Raw genomic sequence first — 24,885 nt, 5'->3', positions numbered from 1 at the left:
AACCATAGCAAAGTTTTGTAAATGAAAATAAAATAGTTTATCTAGCAAACAGAAAGTATTTGTTACAACAATTAAATGCTTTACTTACAAAATAAAAATAAAAAAACATAAAGGTGAGGAGACTAATGTTTAGCTACATTAGTCATTTCAGTTAAACTAGAGGGTAGAGCCGCCTGCTATTCTACCACCAGGCCCTTTTCCATCATTTATCCCAGAACAGATGCACTATTCCCTCTCCTGCGTCTTCCTTCCTCAGCTCCATTTTGATTGTTTCCCACACCTGAGAAACTAAGACTTCAATAAGGACCTGCACAAGCAAGGGATTCCCTGGGATTTTAACTCCAATCTTCCTCTAATCACAGCTTCACCCTCATGTGAAAACCTCTTCTCCAGCTCCCAACAGTCGCTATTATATCACACTATCACTTTATTGCTTCTCTGCGCTGATCTTAAGTCTTTCTCCAGGCTAGATGTACTTTTATCCTGCACCAGTTGCCGATGCTTCATCCTCTGTCTACCTTCAGATTACCCGATACCTTCTATTTCTACCATCTCCTGCCCTCAAGTAAACTCCTGACACCAATATCAGCTTCATAATCCACTTTAGAGAGAAGTGCTATGAGATCTGAGCCATTACACCCCTCAAGCTTCATATCTAATCCTCTCTGTTTACATCAACTGGGCCACAATGCACAGGTTTTGTTTTCTGAACTCGTACTGGGTCTGCTTTACACAGAAGTCTCGCATTAACATGTTTTTTTTTTATCAGTTGACTTTACATTAGCACAATGTTCACAGTTGTTTTTTAAATAAATATCTGTAATCTGCTCTTTTGCATCAGAATGATATGCTGTCAAAAGAAAAATATGTATTTATTCTTGTCAGAGTAAAGTATATGCACAAAGTCAGCAAAGCACCATATGATTGGATTGTTTTTTATGAAAGACTCATGGGGCCATCTAGTGTCGACTGGCTGAAGGAAATGGAGGATTAACACTCAATGTTCAGTTTCAGCAAATTTAGAAACCAAAATAATGTTGATTTTTTTTATGCCTGTTACACAGAGGAATTTTTATTCTTACAAAAATAATGCTCTCATATACACAGATTATTTAAGATAAAAATCTTAATTGTTTAATAAAAAAACTTGAAGGGTCTCAAGTTACCCCAATGGACCTGAATGGGATTCTCACAGTATAATAACTTTGGCTGAAAATGCCACAGTTTTGCTGTTGTGAAACTGTACGTGTTTTTTAAAACTCCATATACATGGAAACGCACAACAGGTCGATGTCTGTCGATTTCCTGAGGTCAGTTTTCTTTTCCTTCTGTTTTCATTTGGTATCAAATTTTAAGTCTTTGCATCAGTGCATTTATTTCATTATTTGGATGTAACTAAATATGGTTCTGACCTGAAGTTCAATCAGAAGGTCATCCAACCATTAGGATCCTATAATCTGTCTCTTTTCACTACTGCTGCCCCCTTCTTTGATTAGTGCCCATTAGAAAACCACTATAAGTCCCTCAGTTATCCAACAGATTTACTAGACACAAAGCACTGCAATCAACAAATTCACACCATCCCAAAACTGTCCGAGTGCCTGTTAAGAGACTGTCACAGTGATGCAGGGATTTCAAATGGCAACAAAGTGGTGCTTGACACAGCTTGGGTTTGAATGAAAAAGCTGCAGAGGATTTCTGCCTGGAAAACATCAAACTCCATGAGAGAGAAAGAGAGAGCCCTTGGGAGAACGATTCAACTATTTCCTCTGTCAAGATTCAGGGAATCAGTCCAAACACTTTGACTGGATGGTGATCGCAGACACAACCAGACACCCAAACAACCAACAGCATTTATCTGTATCAAAGATTCAAGGGCAGAGAAGCTAGAAAGGTAGCTTATTGTTAAAATAATTAATATTTCCCATTCATTGAGACAACAAATTGTGCTTTAAAGGAGCAGCAGATTATATGTTAATCTTTAAATGCTGCTGTAAAGACTCATTTTAATGGTATAAAGACATTCACTAATGTCCTTTTCTTCTGCCTTGAGTACACAGAGGTCATACTATTTGCTTCCACCTTCCAACATCTCACGAGAAACTATATTTCAAAGATTTTGTTGTGTTACTTTATTAACTATGGCAACAGAGTCGTTCAAAAGACTAGAATCCCATCCATCCATTTTCTTTCACCCTTGTCCCTCAGTGGGGTTGGGAGGGTTGCTGGTGCCTCTCCAGCTATCGTTCCGGGCGAGAGGCGGGGTCACCCTGGACAGGTCGCCAGTCTGTCACAGGGCAACACAGGACACACAACCATGCACACACACACTCACACCCAGGGGCAATTTAGACTGACCAGTTAACCTGACAGTCATGTTTTTGGACTGTGGGAGGAAACCGGAGTACCCAGAGAAAACCCATGCATGCACAGGGAGAACATGCAAACTCCATGCAGAAAGACCGGGGCCAGGAATTGAACCAAGAACCTTCTTGCTGCAAGGCAACAGCTCTACCAACTGCACCACTGTGCAGCCCTGACTAGAATCCCAATTTACTCATATAATTATGAGTTACTTATATGAATAATAAGTAGCTACACCAATAAAACACAACTTTCATCCAAACATACTGGACAGCAGAAAAAGTAAAGTCTTCTGGCCTGCATGAACACCATTCCATAATGCAACAGGACTTTGCGGATTAAGAAAAATACCATGATAAATAAAAGATTGATGAAAACACTTTCTCATAAGAAAAACAGACATTTTATTCTAGACCCTCAAATCATCTAATAGAAAATATTAAAACATGTTGCTTCAATTAAGCTAATTACATTGGACTTTTTTCATAGTTTGTATAGCAGAGAGACAGAGACTGTGGCGGCAGAGTGTCAGTTGGTCTGTTACCCAGAAAGCAGTTGGGCACAATATCGCAACACCAACACCGTGAGTGAAACAATGACTGGGGCAGCCTACAATATAAAATAATCGGGGACCACTTCTTTATTATTACACATCCACATTTGTACGGGACGGGTGGCAACCCTAACTGTAGCCTCTAGTCCAGTGGTTCTTAACCTTCTTTGAGGTACCGAACCCACCAGTTTCATATGCACGTTCACTGAACCCTTCTGTAATGATAAATAAAATATGATTTTTTTTTCCCCCAAATACAGTTGGGTCCAGTTCCCCCAAAACTGGACCCAACTAGAGTCCAGTTGGGTCACCCCAAGATCACTAAGTCTTCTTAAAAGGTAGAGACTCTGAGAACAGTTCGTCAAAATATAGTCAGTGTTTTCAGCAAAGTTGAGCTGACTGTCCAGGAACGACCCAAGGTATTTAAAATATGCCACAGTTTCAACAGGTTGGCCATCGAGAGAAACTGGAACCACTTTAAGGTCTTGTTTAGATTATATAATTAGCTCTACATAATTAAGAGAATGAAAAATCAATAATAAATAATAAAGACTTTGCGGTATTCTGATTTAGTAATGTAATTATATTAGTTGTGTTACCACCCCCACGCCACTAGAGGCAGTAGCAGGCCTGAAAAGATGCGACTAAGGAGCAGATTTAGAAGTTCACCGAAAGCTACAGAATTTGGTAAAAACTGTGAGCTTTGCTGACGTAATTAAAGACACAAGTTCAAATCCATGCTGAGAGTGGAGCTCCTTCAATCAGGGCTCCTCCGCAGCCCTGATTGGCTAAGCAATGTAACGTGATCCTCTGATTGGCTAAGCAATGTAACGTGATCCTCTGATTAGCTAAGCAATGTAACGTGATCCTCTGCATTAAGTGGCGTGTCATCACGACTTTACGCAAGTGTGTCTTTATCTCCGCGGCAGAGGCTCCGCCGAACCCCTGAGACCGACTCATCGAACCCCAGAGGTTCGATCGAACCCAGGTTAAGAACCACTGGTCTAGTCTATGCGCCTTATAATGCGATGCACCTTATATATGAAAAAGTTTTAAAATAGGCCATTCATTGAAGGTGTGCCTTATAGTGCGGAAAATACGGTAATTGGTGGACTTGTTTTGTTTTAATTTTGGTAATTTATGGACTGTCAACAAAGTTTCATCTCTACGTCTAAATAAGCAAGTGTGTATCATCATACTTTCTGGTTACAATAAAGATTCCTATAACCTAAAAGCATTTATTCCTATGGATTAAGAACATTATTGTGAATTGTGTCTTAAATTGTGTACCAAATTCTTTTTTTTTTTACTTTCAGGATTGTTTTTGTTTCGCTCAAATAAATCTTATGCTGACATATCTTATGATGAGGTTCTTATCTGATATTTTTTTCTTGTAACACCCAAGTACCTGCCGTAGATAAAGCGAGTAATATATGCATGAAAATGCATGAGTTATGACTTTATGCACAGCTGCAGAATTTCTGCACAGCATAAATTTTCCACTTCAGCATTTTATCCCAATATGCAGAGAATATCTTTACAGGTAGCAGGGCTCAGGTGCTTGAATATGGAAATATGACAAGGTGATTTTTGTAAATCATTAAAAAATATATTTTTTAAACTTTTACACAAAGACATAACTGACCAATGTTATCAAAACTGAGATGATAAAGATTTAAATTGCTCAGAAGTGCATTTTTGCTGATGGAGGCTAAAAATAAGCATGATGAGAGAAATCATGACGTTTAAAAAAATCTTACCAAGAAGCTGATGGGATACCAGCACCAGTTTTTTTTTTTTTTTTTTTTTTTACAAGAGATCCTTATTGTAAAATTCATGGTGTGAAACTTCGAGTTGGCATTGAATGGCACTGAAATGTCAAAGGTCAAATACAAAAAAAGCCAAACACATTATGTCAATGTATTGGGAGCAGTTAAATTCACATGAAAGCATCAAATTGCTGTTTTTTCTCTTTTGATTTGATGAAATATAATCTGGGAAATTTCTAAGTTTATTATAAATTTCATCTTTCCAAATTTATATATTGGAAAAAATAGATTTAGGCCGTTTAGGCCATTTCTCCTGATGCTTAGCCCTAAACCACTTTCTAAGAGAAGGGGCATTGAATTTGTTTGTGTGGAGTAGGAGCAACACAAAGAGACTTTTTTCTGGCCCTAGATTAAATTTTGTATTTCATTCAATGCTTTTTTACTCTAAATAATTTAGTCATAGGGATGCAGCATTGTTTTTTGCCATCTCCTGGATCAAATAGCACAAAAAGGTTCCGGCAGTCAGATGTTCTGACAGTTTCAATTAAAATCTTTTTCACCAGGTCTTTGATCCCTTTTTGTCTATGGCTGGTGCAAAAATACATATAAAATGCTTTCATCTGCTGGACCTAATGGGTGGGACCCTCCAGTGTGTATTTAATGTAATCTGCACTGAATCCATTGCTGAAATGAAGCAAAATAGTTGCAAAAATATGGAGAAGACTGCATAGCTTGGTGAATTCCTCTAAAGCATTTCCAAGAGCATTTTCCAAGGGCACACATAAGGACTTAGGGATTGTAGCTGTTCTTACAATGTTGAAATTTTCTCAGTAAACACAACTTTAACTGCAGAGTAACTGCTGTGGACAGTGTTGTCCTTTTTTTTTTTTACAGTATTTTTACTTCAAACTGGAAAATGTATTTCTTAAGACATTCCTTTTCATCTGTTCAATACTATACTAAATATGCTATATTTCAATAAAGCAAAGTGGTCTACTTTTTATGAAAAGGGATCTTAAAATTATTTTTGATTTAAAATCTAAATCATATGCATCATAAAATATACTATCAAATACTGGCCATCAGGCGCAAATGCAAGAAATATTTTTTTGTTAAATCCATTATGGCCAACAGACAAAAAAGCATGCCAGCCGACCCGGTCCCTCCTACTGTAGACGACTCTTGCAGGTACAAAAAGTATTGTGACATTAGATAACCCCTAAAGAACAATACCACTCATGTATTTTTCTAATAACAACTTTGTATTTGGAGAAAATTACAATTGATCAACTAAAAAAATCAAAAAAAAAATTTTTACAATTTTTTTTCCTACCTTTTTATGCCTTAAGAAAATCAAACAAATTTGGAAAAAATCCTGACACAAAGGATCATAATTCATGCACGAAAGGGTTAAAATACAAATTGCTAAATAACGCACTTAAAAGCGCTGTGATTTGGGGGTTTGAACAACTTGCTTTTTCGCTCCTGATGTTCTGATGTTATCCAAAGATGTGAGCTGTTCCAGCAAAGAGCAAGTATTATGAATGTTGATGTATAGCATCACTCTCCCATAGGTAGCTGATGTCAAAAAGAGGCGGCAGTGTTTGCTCATAACTTATTCTGCCTGGTATCAGGGAGTAAGTGACACTGTGATATTAGAGCTGTAAATTTTAAGGAAACAACCTCCAGCCAGCCAGTCAGGAGTAAAGGAGATAAGAACATACATTTACCCTTACTTTGAAAAAAAAAAGACTTGCTCCTCTCCCTTGATTGGATCCCCGTCAGAGAGAATTTAGAAAAGTGTATATTCAAGTCGAGAGGAATATAAAGCAGTATATTCCTTTTACCACAGCACTGCAGAATGTTTTATTGTTGATGTATCTTAAAAGGTGATATACCCATCTTAAACAATAAATACTAGACAGCATTGAAATATTTCTATTATGCTAAACCAGTAGTAAATTAAGCAGCTGCTTAGAGGCCCCAGGCCAGCTGGGGGCCCTAGAGAGCCCCTCGGTTCTCACACAGTAATTGTCTCTGAACAGGTTGTGTTGTTGTTTGATAAGAAGAGGAAGATTAAAGTTTCAGCCTACATGCAAAATGATACAGCTAGATTTTTAGTCAAGTTTTTCCAAGATAAAAGGAGTAGATTTTAAATTCACTTAATTACTTTTGAAATAGTATATCTAAAATAATAAAAATACCTTAATTATAGATGTTATCAAAATAAGACAGATGTCAAAGAATTGTATTACATTCAATCCAAAATCCTAATACATTGTTGGGCTTTATGATTCAAGTCCAAAAATGTGATTATATGGGTAAACTGGTTTCTAAAATTCCCCTGAGGCATCAGTGTGTGTCTGTACTGTGTGTCTGATGTCTTGTGATGGACTGGAGACCTCCAGGGAAAACCTCACCTCTCACCCAGTGACACCTGGAGATACACACCAGGTGTGTGGTGCCAGTCAATGGAACATGTTCTCATCCACAAGCAGGTTCTTACATTAATTCTGCTAAAGGTAAACCTGTTAATTTAATTCTTGCTTTAATGTTTTTTCAAATGTGCAAAAGTCTAGGATTAGCACTTTAAAAACGTGTAAAAATAGGTAAAATACATATAACCGATAACAACCCCCCATCAATAGCCTAGTGCAGCAGAGCATTCTCATGACAGAAGTAAACTAATTCTCCTTTTTTTAATTAGCTGGATTGATTGGGTTGTGGCTTGAAAGATATGAATCATGTGTATCATAGTTTTATTCTCAGAGCTTTAAATTTGTTTTCTCTTGTGGTTGTCCCCCACAGGACCTCCAAAGCTCGTCCATCTGCCAGCTGCTCCATATGTGCTGTATATTGGGTGAGCTATTCTTATCAGCTCAGAGAACTCATAAAACAGTTCAGTTTAGTTTTTGTGTGGTACTGTAAAGACATAATAGCACTGATGATTTTTTCCCCTCATCCTCCTCATGACAGTTTATATGCAGCTGAGAAGAATATCTTAATAAAACCTGGATGAAAATGGATGAGAAGTTCCTTAAATTTTTTGATCTAATGTATATATTCTCAGAAGAATATAGATCCTTCAATAAAATAGCACTGGCCTATTTAATTCTGCTCCACAAAACTTTCAGAAAACTACCAAGTCAGCCACAGTGAGTAAAAGTCAGACAAGGGATTCTCTGAAAAAACAAAAAAAACAAGCAGATGGTCAGAGGATACGCAATGGGGATGGGAAGATGTGTCTAATAGTCAACAAGGCGCTGTCCGGTGGGCGGCTACAGTAAGAGGAACCTGGCATTGTAACGTTAAATATAAGCTCAAAGAAGTAGAAAAAAATACACTACATTGCCAAATTTGACAGGGTGGACAGCTAAAGTATGACTAAGACAGCCCTCTGCTTCTGAACACCTCAAGTAGTTGCAAAAAAAAAGTAGTTGGAAAAAGGCGTAGCTATGGTAACCAGGTTGAAGTGCCCCAGATGTGACTACCCTTATTAGTCCTGTGTTGTAACCAGCAACCCCTTTAACTCATCTGAGTGTCCACCATCAAGCTAAAGTACAACATCCTTCTGTCAGATCAACCTGCTTCTGATTACTTCTTGTTTTGTGTGCGCTGAGCGTCAGCAACCTGCAGGATGTCTCATCCAGGTCGTAACCAGACGGTGGAGCGTGATTATCATGTGTTCCCCGGAACGTCAGTCTGCTCTCGAGGACAGGCAATTTCTGTCAGCATCACCGATTCCAGTGGCCCAAGCAACTCCTCTTCATCTCACACTTTTAAGCACACAGGTGCACCTGTGCAGTCAAGTGTGTTTTCATGCATTTCTTTGGACTATCAGGCGACAGGAAGGAAGAAATGAGGTAATACTTTTGTTTACAATCCAGGAACAAGCGTGTATTTGTCTTTTTCACGCTCTGTTTCATTAGGTATGTGTCAAAATGGGCAAAGTACCTATTTATTCCTTCTGCAGAAGTGTGTGTCATATCCAATTGAGAGTGACAGATCAGCTGCTTCACTATTTGACAAGGAAGCCCAGGCCAGCCTATCTACATTATTCATGAGCATCCAGAGTGTGTTGATGCCACACTTGCTGAGGTACAGCACAGATAGTAGAGCAGCATCATAATGGCCATGCAGATGAAGCGCACTGATGCATCATCAAAAGCAGTCTTATAGCAGCACCTAGTGCTCACAGTATGGAAACTAAGGGATCGGAAGGCCTGCAAACAGCCTAACAATAGTTAGTTTTAATTGCACAGGAATGTTGCTGCTGCTCTGATTTCTACACAAACCTTCTTTCTCTAATGCATGATGTTTAACAATTAGCAAAGCCTGACCAACTTATTTAAATCCACATGAATCAATTGTTGAGCAGATCCAAGTTTGTTGATAAACTTATATGTAAACTTTAACGTTTAAGCTTTTTACTTCCTTGTATTGCTGTAAAAAAAAGTACCAGCTACTTTGCAGGTTTGTTCAGTTTCTTCTGTTTTTGGAGTTTTGTCAGACTTTAATGTTTCAAATCATCAAACAAATCTTAATATCAGATAAAGATAACCTAAATAAATATAAAAATCAGTTTTCTAAATAAAATTTTACATAACTAGCGGAAAAAATATCCAAACCAATGAAGTTATTTGGGAAAAGTAACTGAATCATTCGCTCACAAAGCAAGTGATTTACTAAATTCAGTTAATTCATTATTCATTAGCAACAATTTTTGGAGTATTGTCAAGGAGAAGATGAGAGACACCAGAACCAACAGTGCAGATGACCTGCAGGTTCTATCAAAGCAATCTGGGCTTCCATTACACCAGAACCATGCTGCACCACACTGATGCTGTGATTCATGCACGTCATGCAAAAGGAGGCCCAATCAAGTACTGTGAGCATCGAAAGAAACGGATAATTCAGAAACTTTTCTATTTAAAACATAAGGGACTGAATTTTGGATTTTCATTTGATCAAAATTACATTGAAATAAATGCTTTAAATATCTCATTCTTTGCAAAATTATTTTCTGCTATGCTTGAGTTTCACTTTCTGACATTACAAAAAATACTGAAGATTTTCACAATATTTTAATTTTTTGAGATGTACCTGAAGTACAATCTTTAAGATTAAAACTGTACATATCAATGAACATTGATCACTGTACATTGAGAAATAGCATCAATTTTTTTTAATCATCAGATGTAAAAAGAAGGTTGATTGAAATAAAGTGAATTGAAATCATCTTTCATTTTGCTTGTACACCGAATGGGCGTCTTTTAAATTACTCTCAAATTCAATTCATTGGGGTGGGTGTGACCTTTTCAACATGTCAATATTTGACAATATTCAATATATTTTACTGAGTCTACACAATAATATAAGTGGTAAAATAACAAAATGAAAGCGCCATGATAAACAGGGAACCCCATACCACAAATGGTTGAACAAAGCTGTTTTAAAGTTTTAAAGTTCTACGTCGTTGATTGTATTTCCGGAAGTCTTTGAACGCAGCTCTTTAACTTGTTTCTCGGCACTACCTCCTCTTCCTCCTCCTCCTCCTCCTCCTCTTGCTGTGTGTATTTCAGCTGCAGCTCAGTGGCTCAACCTCTCTCTGCCTGATTAAACTGGGAGAAGATATGGCGAACCGGGTTATTGTGTACGGAGGGAGAGGCGCTCTGGGCTCAAAGTGTGTTCAGCATTTTAAATCTAAGGGATGGGTAAGTGCTGGTAGCTAACGCTAGCTGCATGCTAACGTTCGGCTCTACTGAGTCCAAAGCTAACAGTGAATATCTGTTTTTATTTCGTCTGTGTTTGTGGAGCAGTGGGTCGCCAGTGTCGACATTGCTGCTAATGAGGAGGCGAATGAAAACATAATCGTGAAGTTGACTGAATCTTTCACCGATCAGGCAGGACAGGTGAGCTTCAGCCAGGTGTCATTCGCTGCTCTGCGTCTTAACGAGAATCTGAAAACGTTACGAACCGAAGCTAAAGTGTTGCACATGAGACCACATGAGTTTGTGCATGTTGTAATCAATTAGTTATGCATTGCTAATATGTTGAAGTGTTGCGTTCAAGTCGCATTACGAAATGAAGACTTTTGTAAAGTAGTACGATTAGTAAATCTTACTAGCATGTTTTTCCAAATGTATACTTTTTTAACAGTTTATCGAATGAATCGTACTAGTTGAATTCAAATCAATTTATGTAGCACCATGTCACCACATGTCATCATCTCATGGAATTTTCCAAGACAATTTTGATTTATTTTTTTTATGCACAAATACATATTCATTTACCATCTGAGTCAGTTGCACTAATGCATCAGGAGGAATGGGCCAAAAGTCCAGCAAACTATTGTGAAGAGCTTGTAGGAAATGTTCAGCTGTTTTGATTACAACTATTAATGCAAATATCCATTCACCGTTTGCAAATTTTTGAGTGGACTTCCAATTGTCACAACGTTTGTGCAAATCTGAGAAATCTCCTTAACGTTTTCTGTATTTCTTTCTTTTTTGACCAATCACTGGAGATCAGCTGAATGTCGACGAACCCCATTAGCCCCCATTTTAATTTCTTGAAAGTCAAACCTGCATTCGTGTCAGCTACAGAAACGTAGGTGAATTTTAAAAGGGCTATATCTGAGGTTTTGAGTACCCTTGTTAAACAGCGTTTTAACTAAAACAGGTTTTTTTTTTGTTTTTTGGGTTTTTTTTTAAATGTCACATGCCATGTTTTTATGTCTTTAATGTTTTTAATTTCTTTTTATCTCTTTTCTACGTTTTAATGATGTAAAGCCCCCCGGAAAACGTCCCAGTTAAACGTCGTTTAACTAAAGTTACCCTTGTTAAACAGCGTTTTGACTGAAACTCTGAGGTTTAAGCCCTGTTAAACGACGTTTAACTGAAGTCCTAAAAGGGCTGCGGGTTTTAATGTTTTTATCTTTAAATCTCTTTCTCACTGTTTATTCAATGTCACATGCTATTTTTATTTTAATCATGTAAAGCACTTTGAAATTCCTTGCTGCTGAAATGTGCTATACAAATAAAATTTGATTGATTGATTCACCTGCACCCCCACTTTCTCAGCTGTTACAACTGTTTAGTAGTATCTGACCAGAGCCAAAAGAGAAAAACTTTGCAAAATGTTCTTCTACACAAACCGTGCAAGTTGAGTAATGCTGCTGCATTCAGGTAGCATTAGTTAAATGTTCATTAGTTAGTCCATGTAAGTATGTCATATTAAGCTTGTCAACAAGAATACTAATGTTGTTACCCGTTTTATATCACTTGCTAGTTGGTTAATACCAGGAATAAACCAATTATCTCTAATTTCCTTGCAGAAATTGCTCAGTATTGCTTTCCACATATTTAAAAGAAATCTTTGTCATAGTAGAGAGAATAAAGAGTCAGGGAGGAGAAAGTAGACCAGAGGCCAGCAGCAGGACGATGATGCAGGGTCTTCTCAGGTAATTTTAACTTTATGAAGAAGAGAAGGAAAGAGAAGACTACATGTAGCATTTTAATCTTTTGTAAGACCATCTTATGGCAAAATTAATCTTAAAAAAATTTGTACCACAACTTTTTGAAAGAGTCATCTTGGGCCGCAAAAAGCTCAAAACATACCAACATTGTGACGAATGCAGTGTACACCCCCCGTTCACTGTACATTAGTCACAGATTCACTTATTTTCAGAATTTTCCTGAGGAATAAAACTCCAAATTATTTGCATAAAATTTCCTCACTGAGATTTTTTCATAGAACATATTTAAAATATTTGAAAAACATTGCAGCTTCTGCTGCTGAAATATATCAGCACAGTGCTACTCCATACCTCATTGGCTGGTGTTTGCAAAGCTCCCAATCCAGGAACACCATTTATTTCTCTTGGAGCTGATTGGTTGTAACTCCAGTCAGTGGCAAGAATAAGGAAGACCATAGAAAATGGCTTCTGTGGTCGTGCCAAGACATTTTTTTTACTGTGCCGTTAAGGCATATAAAGATATATTTGTTTTCACTAATGGTAAGTAGTTATAAGCATTTTTAGGGGGGTTTCAAGTATCTGTGTATTTCAGCAATATGTGGGCAGTAGTGGTCCCCAATACCTGGAGTCCACTGTACAGGTCTTAATAAAATAACCATACTGTACCCGTTTCTACATAAGGTTCTCAGGACACCAGTCACATAAAGAAATATGATGCATTTATTTTTCTTAAATCACTTAACTGCACACTGTTACATTACATTTCACCAGGTTTCTAAAGTCCTAAAGAGGGGAAGATGGTAAAAGAACTATTCTAACAGCAGAGTCAGTCTTTTGGGTTTTCAGATGTCATTAATTGAACTTGATGGGTTTTCACAAAAATAAAAACCAAAACCTCATCATAATAGGATTTTTTTTTTCATGACGAACAATACAGTAAATACCCACCTTTCGTTCCCTGCATTTGTTTTAATTTATTAATAACCTGGCGGCACCACTCTGAAATCCTGAAACACTTCAGTGAAGCTTCATCATGCTGGCTAATGTGAATCCTGTTTCTGATCTTTGCTTTAGTTGTTGTGCTGAAGCGATAAGCTTCAATCTGCAGAGCGAACAGAATCATTGCTGGCATTTAAATGCCATTCAGCTGCTGTTCGAGCCCGGCGGACTCATGAAAAGCGTTTTTATATGCAGGTGACGGCAGATGTGGCCCAGCTGCTGGGGGAAAGCAAAGTGGATGCCATCCTGTGTGTGGCAGGCGGATGGGCTGGAGGGAACTGCAGTTCCAAAGGTCAGAGTTCAAACCTTTTATTTGTTTTAACATTAATCATCAGCCAACCTTTCTTCAATTTTAATGGCTGCACTTAAAGTCTTGTGAAACACTTTGAATTTTAGTTTAACTGGAAAAAAGATGTAAATTGCAAATAAGAGGATGCTCAGTTCTTTGAAGCTTTATTCAGCTGCTTAATTACCTGCATTTATTACAGCACTAGAATTCAAGATTAAAGTCCCTGGGAAGTGAGATAAGACGACCAACATTATCACATGAATGATGATTAAACATTGGAACATATTGCGTGTTGCCCGTTCGGTAAACTTCAGATTCATATTGTATCTATGCAACCAAATGTCTTCCTGTTAAAGTTTGAATTTACGCTTTTTACATTTTTGGAGCGTCAATAAAAAAAAAAAAAAAATCTATTTTAAGTTTGTGCAGTCTAATATTTTCTGTTAATGTCCTTCAGATTTTTTCAAGAACTCTGATTTGATGTGGAAACAAAGCGTGTGGACGTCCACCATCTCCAGCCACCTCGCCGCTCGCCATCTGAAATCTGGGGGTCTGCTCACCTTGGCAGGAGCAAAAGCAGCTCAATCGGGCACTGGAGGTGGGAGACACTTTTATTTCATCATAAAGAGGCGGTGACCTGGCTTGTTTGTGCAACGCATCAAAGAACCGAGCTTTGTCCAGGAAACTGAAGCACTAAGCAGAGAAGAAGGAAAGGTTAACCCTGGAATCATCAGTTAAAGGGAAATGTAGTGAAATACAGATTTATACATATTTATATTGGACACTTTTTTAACATAACATAAGCATTTTTCTAAATTAAATGGGTAGGATGTTGTTGAGCTGCAAATAATATTCATTAACTAAAGTGTTTTTACTTTAAACTCATAGCAGAAAGACATTATTTATTCTAAATTATATAGTTTTTTTTATTGAAAATCATATTGTTGTAGCAGTATCCACCAATATTATTACATGTTGCATATTTTCTCAATATGACATATTTTTAATTAAAACTGAACATTACATGTCAGTTTACTTTAGTGGTTCGGTTGCCTCGTGTATCAGTGATTGTTTTTATCTTCATGGTGCGACATCAGTCCAGCTGATCTGCCTGTGAGCCTTCGGTCTGGGTGGTTATGTCCTCTTCAAATCCAACATTAGCTGCTCAAAGCTGCAGCTCAGCACTCCCCACTGAGCTGAGCGTTCATTGGCTGCTGCTTTAAGGAGGAGAATGACTCAGCAGTTTTGGCTCACATGGATGGAGTGTGTTAGCCACACTGAAACCGACAAAGGCTTTTTCAAAGTTTCTTTAAAATGTACAAAAAACTGTTCTTGTTGAGGTTATAATCACATTTTCTTCCAAGTTGTTTTGATCAAATGCACTGAATTATTTGCATCTGCTTATGCTGATCCCAAAAAGAGATGCATTAAGGAGGACTAAATGTTCTGAGTTTAACTTTATGGGTTAGTTTTCCTCTAAGAATAAACTGTAAAAGGCAAAAGAGAGAGTTTTAGAAAATACACTTTTCAAACCTTGAGAGTCACTGTCTGGATTTTGTTGATTCGTTTTTGCTCCAATGCTTGAATTGAATGTAAAACTTGGCTGCAATCTAAGGGAATAAAATTATAGTTTGTGGTTATTGAGGACTAAAGTTTCTGAACTTCAGCTGCTGCTGGACATAAACAAGGTTACAGTGAGGCAGCTTCAGAGGCTAAATGAATTACACTGTAAGGAAGTGGATGGGCCCCTGCTGGTATTGAACACAGGTCACATGTCTGGACCCAGAGGCTAAACCTCTGCTTCCTGTGCAGATGAAAGCAGGAAAACGACCACATTGCTGATACTGCTAACCTCTACCTCTTTGAATTGGTTTAGAGTTTTCTCTTTTGGGGAAAACAAAAGCTCTAAAGAAAAGTAATGCAGCCGCCCCTGGTTCCTATTGGTCAGTGGTTTGTGAGCCTGTCAGGATGGTGGACGGGGGTAGCAGATGCTTGACATTCCTGTTTAGAGGTTATGAGAAGAGGCACTGACGAGCTCCAGATGTGGAGGATTGAAAATGTTTACAAAAAGCTCAACTTTAACAGATTTAATTTTGTTTGGTTTAAAATGTTTTTTTATTAGCCTAACAGATGAGCATTATGTAGTGTTTGTACTACCCACAGCCACATTATGCAGCCAACAGAGGAACTCGGTTGATTTTTATGCCACCAATTGGGCAGCCTTTCTTTTGCACATAATTATTTCTTCATTAAAATACTGTCTAATTCAAAACGAGCACAATTCAACCTCTTCATAAAGCTTGTCAGCAGAGAGAATCACAAGGTTCTTCTTGCAATATTGTCATTTGTGTCTGGTGTGAGACTCTGCTTCAGTGAGACTCTGTCCAAATAGCTACATATTGGATCATGTAGCTAGTTCCATGTGAAAATGTAAGTTCATAACAGTTTGTAAAGGCTTGATCTGTAATCTTCAGGTATGGTGGGCTACGGCATGGCCAAAGCTGCCATCCACCAACTGTGTCAGAGTCTGGCAGCAAAGAACAGTGGCATGCCGGCAGGAGCGGCAGCTGTTGCTGTCCTACCGTAAGTACTGAAACAAAACTGATCGGCATACTTCAAGTCAAAAAGGTTGATTTTTTTTTTTTTTTTTTGCATAATATCTACACTAACAACAGATGGTCAATGCTAAAAAATATAATTTACAGAAAGTAATCTCTGGATGTTGAATCATTAAATATTTACAGTGGAACTGCTATTAAGTAGGTGCAGTAGAATATTTTAAATATTATTTTTTATGAGATGTTTCTAATATCTCCATGTCTTGGTTAAAGCTGTTTGCCTGACTATCTGGTTTTATGGTTGGTTGATTCTGTACTTATGTGCGTCGGCTCAGCCATCTTTGCTCTGTTCTTATTTATGTGGCCACAGCTGTTGTGTGGACAGATCGGTGTAGGTGTGCTGGAAAATAAGCTGCGCCACTTACGCTTTGCTATGTTGGACGTCGAAGTGTGAAAATGAGACAAAAGATAATTACAGATGCTAATATCAGCTCACGGATCTGATTATACAGATGATCTGCTATTGATGAATGAGCAGCACAGATCATAACAGGACTATTTACTTGAAGCTAGTCATTGTGAGAACAGACCTTTCAGGGGTGGATCTGGTTCCTGCTTTCTCTCTTTGGTTGTATTTTGTTCTCCCACCCTGAGGCCACACAGGCTTCAGCATTTAGTCACATCTGTTTAGCATTAGCTATGACTTCTATAACTCCCTTTTTTATTATTTGTTGCAACATTTGTTGAGTTTTATATTCTAGAATCATTCAAAAGTGTTAGTTTGTCACTTCCTTCTGTGAGATGCTTCTTTTTAATCCCAGTTTGATCCGAAAAGAAGCAGCTAACAAAAAGGCTAAACTCTGTTGTTTCTTTCATACCGTCTCTATTTAAAGACTTCACTTATTTATATTAGTACTGGACAATAAATTGATTTTTAGATTATGATTATTTCGTTTTTGAAAAATCTGGATTTTTTTTTTCTCCCCATCAATGCAGTCACTGGAGGTCCATGGAGTGATGTCAGCGCTCCCGGGCTTGTCATCTTGTTTGACTAATACGCTTTACAACTTCTATTTATTTGAACTTTGCATATTAGGGCCAGGCTGTGATTTTTTTTTATTTTAATTTTTTTATTACGAGAACAGAGATTTAAAATTACAAGAACACAGTCGTAATATTAGGAGAATGAAATGGAACATGCTTAAAAAAATAACAAATTTAAAATGAGGAATATTTTGCATTGTTTTTTTTACAGATAAGAAAATACTTCATTTTTTAACAGATGAAATTAATTTGATCAGCATCAAATTAATTTCAGCAGCAGGAAAATTGAGCAAACCACTGAGTCGGTTTAGAAAACCACGTGGACTAAGCTGCTCATGTCAGATCTTGATAACACTAGAAGCTTTTTTCTCTATTTTAAGATGTTCTTCTGGTAAAATTGTCTTTTATTCTGCTAGTATGACCATTTTGTTGCAATTAAACAAAAATTCTTGTAGTCTGGCCCTAATACTCCGTCATTCAACTCACAGACGAGATGATTGGAAAAACAGCTAAATTCTTTTTTTAGAAAAAAAAAAATCCATTAAATCAGATGTAGTATTTTTATGTCAAATTGCACCTGTTCAGTGGATACCATAGCATGTCTAGGAAAGCTGAACTACCTCTCCTCTAACCTGACTTTAAGACATGCCCTGTGGATGTATACAGCTCACACACAACGCCGCTGACTTGGAGACGGGCTTGAGAACCTGACACTCCTGAACACTGTATGATATTTATGTGTGGAGATGCTGCCAGCGCTGTTTCCTCTCTGCTGCTCTGATGCAGCTGCTCACCCTGACTGTTATCTGGCTTCATTTGGCAGCGTTACCTTGGATACACCGATGAACAGGAAGTTCATGCCTGATGCAGACTACAGCTCGTGGACGCCGCTGGAATACATTGCAGAGTAGGTACCAGAGAGAGGCTGGGTTTTTATTTTTATTTTGCAGTTGCTATGCGTGTATGTTTCTGCAAAGGTTGATTAGATTCAAAGTTGCTTCATTTGGTGTCAAATAAATATGAAACATTTTATAGGATGGTGAAGCATCAAAAAGAAAGCTTTTAATTCCAGAGTTTTCTTCCTTTTTTACACCTTTTCCACCTTGACTTCAAACGTTCTCCTCCACTGGGATGTTTGTCTGAGTTTGGAATATGAAGTATTAATGAGCAACATGACCATTGATTTCCATTGAAATTATAAAATAACCTGCATGATCAAACTAACTTTATTCGACCTGCAGAAAAGCCTCCATCTTTAAAGCTGTGATATTATTCAGGTTCAGCTTGGCTCCTTTGCATGGCTTTGATGTCTGTGGCCTCTGCTGCTGACAGCTCAAACATGGCCTCATGTGTCTGATTCATATTCTGTTGCATCAGGGCAGCTGTGGGCACAAAAATTCAATTTCTTCCTGCTTGTTCAGCGTCAGCCCCAGAGGTTCTTTAAGACTTGGGGACATTGTTTTGATTTTGTGTTCAGCTTTTGATACTTTAAATCTCAAACATTTTCTGTGATCTGAGATCAATAGCTACCTGAACATGGCTCAAAATATTCCTGCTACACACAAGCATGACTGCATACAAGCAGGGAATTACAGTTTCATATAAAGATCTGAGTTACATCAAAAAGTACTAGCTCCCATACAAACTTCCTCTCTTTACTTTAACTTTGCATGTTTCAGATCATCAAACAAATGTTAGTATTAAACAATGTTTGATTATTATTTTTTTAAATGATTATTTCATTTTCCATCTGCATAACCCAACTGAGCTTACTGTGATGAGACAATGTCTCTGGCAGAGGAAAACATTCTGATTCCATTTATTATAGCAAGTAGTGAATGTCCTGAATCACCAGCATGTTTGACTTCAGGTGTAATTTTTCTATTTCTAAAGTGGTTTTATTTTTCTCACAAATTTACTGGTATACTCATTTTCATCAATGAACGTTTACGCTGCATCCACAGGCCATGCCCTGCACCATTTTAACAATATTTTGACAACATTGTAACCGATCGTATTTTTGCCAGATGCCAGAACAACTTTAAAATCAATCTACACAGATCACCACGCCAGGAATATGCACGAGCACAACATCCGTATTTTAAAGTAATTCACCAAGACGGCATTTTCTAAAAATCCTTTCAATGTTAATGAATATATTAACCATTTGTTCCCAACGTCACAACGGTACTTTTTATTTTAAAGCTCTACTTTTTCACAGCATGTCTGTAAGAAGTTGTAAACAAACATCCTCTCCCATGACATAACACCGCAGTTCTGTTATATAACAGATTGCACCTCATCTATTAATACAGGCCTTTGTAATGGAGGCTCCATCATATTTGACTTTGTAGAATAAATACATCCCACTGAATGACTCCAAATCAAATTGCTCTGTAATGTTGTTATATTTGGTGCAGAACATCACAACATAATTTTATGAGGATGCATTTAAAATCAGAATGTAATTCTCTTCCGTTTGTTTACAGCAATTGAGAGCAATGTTCTTATGAATTTCATCATCCCTCTGTTGATTGAATGCTAAACTTGAATGTTAGCTGTGGAGGGAGTTAAACTGTTTAGAGGAAGGGCAGAAATAAACCGTCTGAGTACATGATTTCCTCCCGTTTTCATTAAGATTATGATTGGAAATAAAATGTACACAATTCTGACTAAATGTCATGTTTGGTTGTGGATGTGGGGAGGTGTAAGGGGTGATGTGTGTTGAACAAAGGGAGATTAGATGGGATTAGATTCACTTTGATAATCTCTGAGGAAACGGATGATGGTCTGTCCTGGACCAAAATAGAACCAATCTCCATGACCGGAGATGACGCAGGAAAGCGTTGATCTATTGTTGCCTCTGGTCACATTTCACCGATAACGCCTGAGAGCACTTATTTATTCAACACCATTTTCCAGCCAAAATTTGCTGTTGTGTGATAAATGATTTGTATATTGTAACTGCAAAGGCGCCTTAAGCAGCACATCTGTTCTGGAACAATCATTACTCATCTCAGTCATCATTTGTGGTGATCTGGTTGTTTATTTATGGTGAATTCAGTGATCATGTGGGAAAATTGGATTTTTATTTTCCGACTGGCTGGTCAGCGATCAGGGCCAGTCGAGTGTAAAATGACCAGATTGTGGTCACCGGCAGATTTATTTTTCCATTGCTAAATAATACATGTGTGTACAAATTCACTTATGTAAGCACAATATGAGACCTGATGAAAATGTACAATTTAGAACAAACCATGGAAAAGAAATTCATGGGTAAAGTTGGCTACAACGAAATTAGATTCAGATATTTTTGTGTCAAACTTTCCAGAAATTGCATGTTGAGAGGAGGATGTCTAATAATAACCAAACATGCAAATCATAAATTAATGTTTTGTTTGGCGCCTTGACTGCTCCAGAAAACTCGTTTTGTATTTATTTATTTTTTTATTTTCCTGCAGAATGTTCTTTGGCTGGGCCACAGGGGAGAACCGACCCGCTTCAGGAAGCCTGATGCAGCTTCTGACCTCCGGAGGAGAAACTCAGGCTGTGGCCGCTCAGTAGAGGACAGGGCAGAACTGTGGAGGTGGTGTTGGGGTTGGTAGCGCAGGGAGAGAAGTAACAAGGACAGGGTGGATGCTGAAATGAGGAGCAGCAGCACAATAACTGCAGACAGAAGAGCAGGAGGAGGGAGGAGGACGTGAGGGCATAATGAGGAGAGAAAATGACACACAGTAGACGGCCTCATGGGTTTAATGTGGAGGAAGGGAAGGAAGGGGGCTTCCTTTGCAAATACAGCCTCACAGCGCCATCTACTGTTCTTCTGTAACAGGCCATCCAACTGTATTAATCTGCAGTAATGGAAAGACAGTGTTGACCAATGAACCATCAAGACTTAATCAGAGTATTCAATTTCATTTAGAGGAGCAGTGATGTGAAATTGTGCTAAATTAGATGTATTACATTATTACATAGTCATATACTTGAGGCTCATTTGGGGAGGCTGGGTGAGGGACATCAGTCTTACTGTTCGGATTTTAACTGCAGCAGATGTCAAATCAGTTTTAAAAATGCTGAAAATTCAGGAGAATTTCACTATAATCCCCACTCTCTTCTAAATGTGTGTGTTCTTGTCTTTCCACCGTCATGTGTGTGGAGCCTTGGGTTCACACTCTTCACTGTAAATCCTGTCCGCCAGACGAACTCGACGTAAGCCGCCGTCTGCTTCCAGATGAACAATACCTGTAAAAGTGGAGTGGCCTTATTTTCTATGTAGCTTTTGAGATTCAAAGTGTCCCTTATGTCATTGGTGGAAAAGGTGCTCTGATCCGTTTGTGAGTTTTCTAAGTGTTGTCTTGTAACTGTGAAAATTCACAATAAACTGGAAAAAAAAAACTTCAAATTCTTTCTCAGAATTTTTTTATGTCTTTGAACAAAAGAGATTTTATGACTTGCATCTGTTTTCACATGAATCTGTAAAAGATAATAGGATCTTGAGGTCACAAAGTTAAAGCATGGGATCCTATGCCAGACGGTTGTTTGGGACGCACAGCTTTGCTTTTTGTCAGATGAAGGTAAAATCGATCTATTCAGCAACAAACACTCCATGTGGTTTGGGCTTGAATTGACAGATGAATGTGTGAAAAATCCCTCATGTCCACTGTGGAGTGTGGTGGAGGAGGTGTGATGCTGTGGGCCTGTTTCTTTTCCAAAATCCCTAAAAACTCTGTCAGAGGTGACGCATTAATGAATTCTTTGACATAACAGATTTTAAATAGTTATCCTGTGGTCTCTCCCAAAACCTAAATAAGTCAAACCTTTCAAAAGGATAATCATCCAAATGATATGGCTAAATTAATACAGAGTAGCACCTGACAAAATCGGCATATTCTCATGGCCATCTTTAAATCAGTCAGAGAAGAGTTTCTACAAAGTACTGAAAGCAAAGTTACCAATAAACCTTTACTGTTAAAAAATAAATAAATACATCCTGGGTATTTCTTAAAATTAGATTTCAGAGAGATTATGTCACTGCAGTAGGGATTGTTTTGTTTTTATGTGTATTTTTACACTGTTTGCCCACGGTGTCACTAAATGTGGCTTACGCTGTATGTCCTTCAAGAGCTACTGCGTATCATCTGGACCAAGAAGGAGTTTGTGGAAAACATGCTTCTACATGACCTGCAGTTATTTGATAATTTAGCCTCTTTAAAATCTTGAGTTATTTGGATCCAAACTTTCCACCACAGAACCAAAGGATTCCTCTTCATGAAAGTGTCCACTAGATGGTGCTGTTAAATAACTGCCAGCTTAAAGACCAGTCTGTGATTTTCAGTGGTACTTACTGTATATTAATCAAATGGATAAAGTTACCATTTGGATCTGAATATGCATGGCCATGCACATGTTGTATAAAAATAACTTACAGAAGGGCCCTTTAGCGTCACTCTGCTGTGCACAACTGATTGCTAAGCATCCAGGCCTTTCACCTCAGCAAATGCAAATCTCCACAGCGGCGACATCTGTGAAGGCATCAATTTAAAAACTTGGATTATGAGGAACAGATTATCCGACAGCCTCATTCCTCTTTGCGCAAAATATTGTTGCTTAACCATCCGATATTTTCTCCCTCAGCGTTAAACATATAAATAGAGTGAGAGGCAGCTGCTGGGCTTTAGACTTAAACTCCACTATTTCTCCTGGCTGGCCCCTGTTCCAGGGGACTATATGGCTGTTGACGAGCCCACTGCAATAAATCACCATGCTGGGGATTAATAGGAAAGTGCAAAGCGCCTCAGCTCACTGTAGCTGATATGTATTTATTCTAGGTGGCGTAGCAATTCATCTCACTGTGTGTACATCGTGTGTGTTTGTATTTACATGTGTGTGTGTGTGTGTGTGCGTGTGTGTGTGTGTGCGTGCGTGCGTGCGTGTGGGTGGGTGTGTGTGTGTGTGTGTGTGTGTGTGCGTGCGTGTGTGTAAGGGGCCCCAGGCTAGTTCAACACGTCTATGCATACATTACCTCCCATGATGCCAGCACTATAGAGTGATTGCCCATGGGGATCACGTCAATGTTTATCACAGAAAGTGTTTTAGCTGATCAAAGATTACAGCTGAGACGGAGCATGTTGTTTCTGTTTCAGCGAGGGCAGATAAGTTGTCACCCAGCGCCACACATGCTATTGTTTTGTACGCTGTAACCTACAGTATGAGATGTGAATCATCTGTGTGCTACAGGTGCATTGGTGTGCTACAGGGGTTATACAGCAAAGCTCTTTCTAAATGTTATCATTTTATTTCACTTACATATTTTGTCTGTTGGTGACTGAAAATATAAAAATTTACAAATTCATAATATATGACAATTGATAAAGTAAGATATTTGATCAACAAGACCCTTAAAAATACAGTAGAGAGTAGGAACTGGACATATTTTGAATTATTACTCATTGGTATATCAACTGTCTAAAAAAATCAGCAAAGTATTGTGCGTAAAGACATTCATGAGCTTTTGTGCATTTCTTACTTTGTCACAGCTAGCTGTGTAGGTCCTCTACCATTAACATCTTTCTATTAAATTTGATATGTTATCAAACTGAAAATATGATCTCTGCATCATAAAGCATGCAGTCAAAGTGGCCGCTCCTTACTCACCACCCCTCAAATTTTAAAATGAGTTACCATAGTAACTCATCTTACATCTGTGCCGTTTCAGGGAGCTTTGTTAAATGAAGATAGACTGGGAGTATTTATTTTGTTGCATTTTGCAGTTTTGCCACTAGATGTCACTACAACAACCCGACACACTAGATCATCCCATCTTAAATGTTTGGTTTTGATCTGGATCACAGAGAAAGTCAGTCTGCACACAAAGCAGAGCATAAAATTGCAGGATCGGACACATATTATAAAAAAGGTTAATACGTAGTAATATTTACTTCTAACCAACGTTTGGAAAGAAAGAGCAGTAAAGGAGAGCATCTCCTGATCATTGCTCCTCTCTGATGTGACCTGCTGTGCTCTCCATCAGACCAACAGCCATCTAGGAGGGACCCGAATGCAGAGCAGCATGCTGCAATATCACTACTGTTTAAATTCAGACTTTTTTTAGACATTGAATTTAAGACAATTTTATTTCTCCACACCACACATTTATTCATCTGTGACACACTAATGTGTAATCACATTAAAAAATTGTCTAAATTAGAAAAAAGTCACTTTAGAGAAAACTTTAAGTTGTAGTTAAACCACCGTGCCAGAAGGTGGCGCATTGCTCAGTGAGACAGAAGAGCCAGGTCACAGGCCCTCCTCAGAGGAACTTCGCTAGTCCCTGGTCTCATAATTTCTTTGCGTTTTACAGGTCAGTAACCGAATAAAAAACACATAAAAGAATTTGTAAAATATTTGTAAGAAACACCACAAAATGTGGATGTGTAAATTATTTGGTAAATCGATTATTTTTCAGTTTAAATGATATCAAAAGACTGCAAAAACATAAGTCAGGGCAATGGGTGCCATTTTGAATTCATTGTAGACATTTTAGAAGTTCCTTTTGGTAAAATAAGCTTATTTGACATCAGGATATTGTCTATAAATAAGATGTTCGGCATATGAATGGATATTTATTTTAGGATAAATTATGTCTTAATGCCATAAAACAGGGAATTCTGAAAAACAAAAGTGGAATTTTGGGGATTTTTTAAAATATATTTTTGTGAGCAGTAGGTTTAGGCAACTCACTGAAGAAAAACATTTGTCACACCATTTTGTTCTCTGTGTACTTTACCTCAGCTGCTTTAGTATTACAGTGGCTCATTGAAATACACTAACTG

General features: G+C 37.9%; 1 protein-coding gene across 1 annotated transcript; it reads left to right on the top strand.

Moving 5' to 3' along the window:
• The first annotated feature begins 10,212 nt into the window (after positions 1–10,212).
• qdpra (quinoid dihydropteridine reductase a) lies at positions 10,213–21,455 on the top strand. The gene is made up of 7 exons (XM_008421087.2): positions 10,213–10,400; positions 10,506–10,598; positions 13,358–13,454; positions 13,909–14,049; positions 15,926–16,034; positions 17,877–17,960; positions 20,515–21,455. The coding sequence occupies exons 1-7, from the start codon at positions 10,320–10,322 to the stop codon at positions 20,615–20,617; spliced, it is 708 nt and encodes a 235-aa protein (XP_008419309.1). The 5' UTR covers positions 10,213–10,319; the 3' UTR covers positions 20,618–21,455.
• Positions 21,456–24,885: the final 3,430 nt, after the last annotated feature.

This window comes from Poecilia reticulata, linkage group LG10, assembly GCF_000633615.1.
Source record: "Poecilia reticulata strain Guanapo linkage group LG10, Guppy_female_1.0+MT, whole genome shotgun sequence".
Taxonomy (NCBI): domain Eukaryota; kingdom Metazoa; phylum Chordata; class Actinopteri; order Cyprinodontiformes; family Poeciliidae; genus Poecilia; species Poecilia reticulata.
The sequence above is the reverse complement of the archived record's forward strand: the minus strand, read 5'-3'. Positions and strand labels throughout refer to the sequence as shown.

Bases quoted from the DNA above. Each gene is read 5' to 3' on its own strand.
- qdpra (XM_008421087.2), top strand. From the start codon at position 10,320: ATGGCGAACCGGGTTATTGTGTACGGAGGGAGAGGCGCTCTGGGCTCA. The intron at 14,050-15,925 runs GTGGGAGACACT...TGTAATCTTCAG, and splicing joins AGCTCAATCGGGCACTGGAG to GTATGGTGGGCTACGGCATG. The intron at 16,035-17,876 runs GTAAGTACTGAA...TTCATTTGGCAG, and splicing joins GCAGCTGTTGCTGTCCTACC to CGTTACCTTGGATACACCGA.